The following is a 6,696-nucleotide window of genomic DNA, read 5'->3' as shown; positions in this document are numbered from 1 at the left end:
CCTCCGAGTAATACACAAATTATTTTATGGAGTATTGTTCATTTGCGCTCGCGTTCGCCGTTTGATATACGTTACGAAAGTTTAATTTATAGCAATAATCGAATCATTTTAAAGTCACGAAAACAACAATATATTGGGTGGGGACTGCAATACAGATGTACCAAACAAAAGTTCGTATTTCAAAACAGAAAAACAAATACAAAGGCAATGTGCAAAAAGTTATTAGTTTTTATTTTATAGAAAAAGTGAATGATACCTTTGGTATCATATAAATAAGCGTGTAAATGGAGAAAACTGAAATAAGCTTTTCATCATGATATTTTACTTTATTATGCAGTTCTTTCGGACTTATATACACACACACACACACACACAGTCTGTTTTTTTCAGAGGCCATGTTTCATGTATTTATATAAAATCATAAACCAAAAAAAAATCAGTTTAAAAACATTAAATATTTAATAATAATAATGTAAAGAATTACAAAACAATTTAGGTAGGACACGTAAATAATAGTACGGTGTGCTTTAACGATTTTAACAAACATCATTTAAACGCTAAAACAAGTTAAAAATAATGCATTAATTATGCAAGCATGAAATATTTCGATTTATTCTTTCTCTTTTGGCTCGCGCATTGCTTGTAATCGCTCGGTCGTCGTGTTGATTCGTGATAATAAAAATCTATATTTTGTAGGGCATTTTTCTGAGGCGTAGACTGACAGGAAATGACGCGGTTTTATATTTTAAATAAAAGACAAATATACAGCCTCGCGTGTCCCGAAACAACAGACACGAATTGTTTTCCAAGTTCCAACAAGACGCACAAAACACATCTCAAGGCAAACCGAGCAGCCTTCCGCTACAGACAGCCCTGCTCGCGTAAAAAACACAACTTTCTTAACGCACACCGGTTGCTTGCGAGGCTTTTCAGACCATTCAGACTTTTATTTGTCAAACGCACAGATATCGAAACGAACATACAGCATATATATATATATATATATATATATATATATATATATATATATATATATATATATATATATATATATATATATATACACACACACACACACACGTATACATGCCCCGCGTTCCCCAGCGCCGGTGGAGTTCAGTCGTACTTCCTCACTCTTTCTGCCCCCATGTGGCCCTCACCGGACGCTCACGTGTGCCACGGAGTTCTCAGGAAACTTTGAAGCTTTGCAAAACACCACGAGCAGGACAGCACGCTATCCGCGACGCGCAAAGGAGCCCTCAACGCGCCAAACTAAAGCAAATCGCATTTTTTCAAGCATGCAAACTTTTATTTTAAATTGAATATCCTCCCAGCCTCGTGCGTAAAGATCTTAAAGCTTAAAACGACAGCTTATTTAACGCGGCTTATTTAGCACGACCCTAACGCGTATCTTAAGTGAAGTTCGTTAGAAGAGTCCCCCGGTCGATCAGGAGCGGAAGAGGTCCTCGTACGCAGGTGGAGAGGCGCTGCCTGCCGCGCTCTTTTTCTCCTCTTCTTCCTCCGAGACGCTGCGACTCCTGCAACAAAACCCGAAGTTGTACAATTAATACACTTTTTCCCCCCCCAGCCTTTAATAATACAGTAAAGGTGCCCGGCTGACTCAGTCCGCGTCGCTTATTTAAGCGTTATGAATTTCTCGGTTAGCGTCGCAACACTTTAGAGTCTCAAACTTTGATATCGCACTCGCGTATTTATCTGCTTCAAATTAAAGCAGTTTTGAAACCTGCAATTTATCCAGTCGTAGCGCCAATAATAAAAAAACGTTGCGCATAATAAATTTATTGCGGGTAATACTTGTTTAAAATACGTCATCTCCATAAAATAACCCACTCCCGGTCATTGATTAACCTCCCACATCGGGAAACATCGAATAAATCTTATTATAACGCATGTGAAGTTATACAATCTTACCTCAAAAACAGGCTTATGATCTTAAAACCCTTTTTATTTTTACACAGTTTAAGGACCTCCAGTTAACCCGCGCTCAAATAATTAAACTGGCAGCGTTACAGCACTCCCTTTAAAATCTGAATTCAACAACCGAGTTACATTTGAATCGTTACAATGAATGATTAGTGATGCTTAACGAGTTTATGCACTGCACCTAAGATGTCATTTAGTGCTTTGATGCAACCTGTGTTGTTAAAAGCGCTATATAAATAAAAATGATTGATTGATTGATGTGCTTCGGGTTTAAATAGAAGGTAGAGCTCAAAACCGATGCACGGTTATTAGGTTTTCTTATTTAGCTGCAATATCTTCAATAAACCAATCATTAATGGGATCAGTCGTTCATGGTGAATCTAACGCACTGGTATTACAGTCATTACCTGTTTTCCCTCCGCTCTGCTGTAGCGTTCTCACGTTCATCGGAATTCAAACCAGGGTTTTCCGCTGGATACATGCTGTAATACTGTGGCGGTGTGTTCACGGGGCCCGCTAACGGCTGGTGGGTTGAATGCAAACCATTAACGGGACCCAGATTTTGGTCTGGCTCCACGGAGGTGTACGGAGGTGGGATGTACTGGACCAACGTGGCCCTGTGAAGGGTAATGGGCTGGTTGAGTCTAGTGAAGATGAACGAGGGTCCTGAAAGGGGTGGCATATCGGGCGTTTCCTCTCCATCATTCCGCTTGCAGCCCAAGCAGGACAGCATTCTGAACTTGCAGATACTTATCAGCACAAACGTACCTCCCACCGACAGCAGAATGGGCCCCAGAAGCTGCGTCCACTCGTAGCCGCGGTTGAAATTGTAATTCGTCCATCCCATAGCCGTGAATATCATGCCGACCAGGCCCAAGAGGACCCCGGAGGACAGAAGCATGGCGCCAGCTTTGTCCCCATCCGACACCCGACCGTCTGAAGAGCTCGGTGCTTGATCGGGCGTCAAAGAAACACTCACAGGGCCATCACTGGGGCTCTGGTTGCCGTTTGTGATGGCACCACAAACACCGGCAGGTACGGCAACATCTGACCCGGAAACAAGATTTGTCCCTTGATTCCTGCTTTGCGCCGTGATCTTCCAAAGATCTATAATGCCGTAATGTCTCATCTGGCCAGAACTGCGCAAACGTGTATAGTAGCTGAAGGATTTAGACACTCGTCTGACGAAAGTCCACTCACGTGTGGCTGAAGGACCGTTTGAGAACGTAGTTTATCTGTTTTGGACACTGGCGAAGAAGCTTAGTTAACAGGTAACAGATCGTTGCTCTTGTGGTGCGGTCATCACGTTGGTGCGAGCACTGAAGTGTGAAATCTACCGCGTGACAGAGTACATCCCGGAAACTGGCATATCCAAAGACTAAACCTAACATTTTAAAATTGTATCGTTAGCAAAATAACCACCTTTTTTTCGATAGAACTAACAGATTAGTAAAACTGGGCTATGCAGTAACACTTTAGAATACTGTTACTTACTGTTTAACTAATATGGAATTATTAATTGATTATTCGTTAGCACTTAAGTCCCTACTGGAACCCCACCACCAGTGCCTTGCGCTAACTTACCTTCGTTTTTATATTTTGTATACAGTGCTGTAATGTGAGCCTCCTCAGCGTATACCGATAATTCAAGTCCTGTGTGTACGGCAAGGACTGAGGGAAAGTGAAAATGCAGATATAAAGAACGATCAAATAAATATTTTAATGTGAAAAGATCATACTGATCAAATATTTCTGCAGGACCTGAAACAGTAGGCCCGAAGATGTTGTGAAAAGATTAGAAGGGTTAAAAAGTTAACACAACACAAACTACCCAAGTACCACTCAAGGCTAAAAAACAAATATGATCCAACAGCTCCATCCCAGTGTTTCGGTAAATAAATACGTGATTAATTTATTAACAAATGACCGTATTACAGAGTGTACCGTATCAGATGCAAGTCGGGTAGTTATGCCAAGGCAGTGAAGTTGTGGCTCTTTTCCGAAGCAGATTTCCTACAGAATATGCACGCAGAATGCCATGCATATTATGTTTGGGCTGTATGCCATACAGCCCAAACATAAGAGGTGAGAACCAGAAAGGTGAAACTTAGCAGGAGGGGCAAAACAAAAAATTACCGTAAATTGATCTGGTTTTGTGAATTGATTTAAATGGTGTATAATAAAAAAGGTAACACTTGTTAACTGCTTATTAATGATGACTGATTAACACAGCTTAACTGCTTATTAATAGTTAGTAAGGTAGTTGTTAAGTTTAGGTACTGTAATGCATATTTCATTTCCATTACAGGCTAATAAAAGTAGTATAAAAAGTTGCTTTGTACTTTCTACTGTCAATTTTGAAAATGAATAGGCCTACTTATAACTTCACTGGAGTAATATTTTATTGGCTTGTCTTTACTTTTACTCAAGTACTTGATTTGTGGGCATCAACCTTTATTTTTTTATTATTATTATTTACTGTATTATTTACTGCATATTACTGTTTAGCAGTAGTATTTTTTTTGGACCTTATCTAGTAGATAATTAATATTAGTTCTGCAGGAGATATGACAGAATGCATTAGTTATTGACTAGTTAACGCAGTGATAAAATTGTATTAAATACTGATTAATTAACAACTTAATTAGAAATTAACAGTATTGAGTTCAGTGTCAATGAATAATTACTTTTTAGTAATATTAGTTATGCACTTTATTCTAAAGTGTTACAAAAATCGATATACGATATATAAGGAATAGTTCGCTCAAAAATGAAAATTCCATGTCATTCTGAAGCATATCTCAATTGTTAATAAATATCAGAGGGGTTCAAAACAACATTCTTCAATTGACAAAAATAGGTCATCTTTCTAAATCTGTCCCTTTGTGTTCGACAGAAGTAAATGATCACAGAATTTTCACTTTCAGGTGAACTATCCTATTAATGCATCACCAGAATTAAAAGAACAAAGTCTATAGCTGGGGAAATGTGTGTTTGTGTGTGAGATATATATATGCATGCACAAGGGAACTATGTGGTAAAATTTAATAGAATTTCCCTAAATGAGCCAAAACAGGGAGATAAAAAGCTTTGTTTCTGACGATATCAAAACAACTCTGCATCACTTTAACTTTTCAAAGCCCTCTCTTTAGTGCAAATGCATTTGATTAAGCAAAACCTAGCAAACAGCAACTTGTGTCCAGTTCACCCAAAACACAGGCTGTCCCTTTAACGACACACTTTTCCCCACACAGTATTCATTTTTCTGTTGTACTGAGGGAATATACAGTATATCGTCTACTCTCAATATCCAATAACAACTGACAGAATCATGACATTTATTTGTCATGGCTGAGAACATATGCATAAGCCATTTTTATTGCAGGCCGTGCATTTTATCACTGTGCATTGTTTACCTGTTGTTGTGGAAGAGTATATGGAGCTTGCAGGTAAGCGTTGAACAGAATTAGTTTGTAAACTGGACACTGGATAAAACGGTATGATTTAAAATCACAGGAGATGGTGAAAAAAAAAATTATATTTTTGATAGGATTGTGAGTATCGTGCTAAATTCCTCCGACTCTTCATGAAGGTCAAGCGGCATGTCAGAACCATCCCGTGCTAAAGACTTTGTTTTAATTCTTTTCCCAAAAGCTCGAGGAGACACCTGAGAGACATTTAGAAAGAGAATGGATTCCAGCACAAGAATGTTTAAAATCGGCCCAGATTTTGGGCCTGACACACTCTTTCAATTAAGCCGAGTCCAAATATTTATGAGGAGAACATTTCCTCTTTCTCTCTCTCTCTTTGTGATCTTGGTGTGTAGTATGCATGTGAATAACAAATGCGTGTGCTGGTGTGAGTGTGTGCAGAATAGGTCCGCTTTAAATGATATCTGCTCTTATACGGTGAGCGCCAACACTTTGGGCAGCCTACGAGTAAGCCTTTCTTTAAATCGTCCCTGTTGATTCTCTCAAGCTGCTAGTCAGTTGAATTAGATGGAACGACAAAACAAAAGTAGATCATTTCTTTATATGTCCCAGCACCGGATTAATTATTAGCGTAGACTACATTGTCTCAGTATTGTACAAACATTAACAAACCGCGGTTACTTATTGCTTCATACGACTCTAAATGTTTAGCCGGCGAACTACATCTTTTAATATTTGCAATTATGGTTCACTCTCGATTACTCTCTTCTACCTCATCTCCCTTCTTCCTTTGAACGGTTCACATGCAGCACGATATCCAGATCGCACACTATTGCATGAGTATCCACGTCCTCCAATGGGAAAAGCCCGTCTGCAATCACAAAAGGGGCCTTAATGGGTTTCCATTGCACACTCTCTTTCTATTCCTCTCTCTCCGACCACCCACTTCATTTCAATGAGGCAGCACGTCGCTTCATGACATAGTCACGTACATCCTCCACAACCAATCAGCCGAGAGCTACTGCACCCATCTGTTTTTGCTCTGCGTTTTTCCACGGCTCCATTCATTATTACGCGAATCTGGCCAACAGATTTTTACAAGTATGCATTTTAAACACCCATTTTCTATTTTAATTATAACATTTAATTGAATCCTGTGACGACAAACGCGAGGCCGTTTCTCTAAGCTACGAAAGTTAGTCGTACAATGCACTTAAACTCGCGTGAAGCAACAATGCGACAACATTACAGTAACATCAACACCGAAGACCTCCTGTAGCGATTTCACTAAAGCTGAGATTCAAAGTGGCGTAATTGGTAT

The 6,696-nt window shown here is 39.3% G+C and overlaps 1 protein-coding gene across 1 annotated transcript; it reads right to left on the bottom strand.

The window, feature by feature from the left end:
- Positions 1–210: 210 nt before the first annotated feature.
- Positions 211–3,217, bottom strand: tmem174 (transmembrane protein 174). The gene is made up of 2 exons (XM_043238336.1): positions 2,352–3,217; positions 211–1,538 (listed from the first exon to the last, which is right to left on the bottom strand). The coding sequence occupies exons 1-2, from the start codon at positions 3,071–3,073 to the stop codon at positions 1,448–1,450; spliced, it is 813 nt and encodes a 270-aa protein (XP_043094271.1). The 5' UTR covers positions 3,074–3,217; the 3' UTR covers positions 211–1,447.
- Between the last annotated feature and the right edge of the window lie 3,479 nt (positions 3,218–6,696).

The sequence above is a fragment of the Puntigrus tetrazona genome, chromosome 5 (genome assembly GCF_018831695.1).
Source record: "Puntigrus tetrazona isolate hp1 chromosome 5, ASM1883169v1, whole genome shotgun sequence".
In the NCBI taxonomy this organism is placed as follows: Eukaryota; Metazoa; Chordata; class Actinopteri; order Cypriniformes; family Cyprinidae; genus Puntigrus; species Puntigrus tetrazona.
The sequence above is the reverse complement of the archived record's forward strand: the minus strand, read 5'-3'. Positions and strand labels throughout refer to the sequence as shown.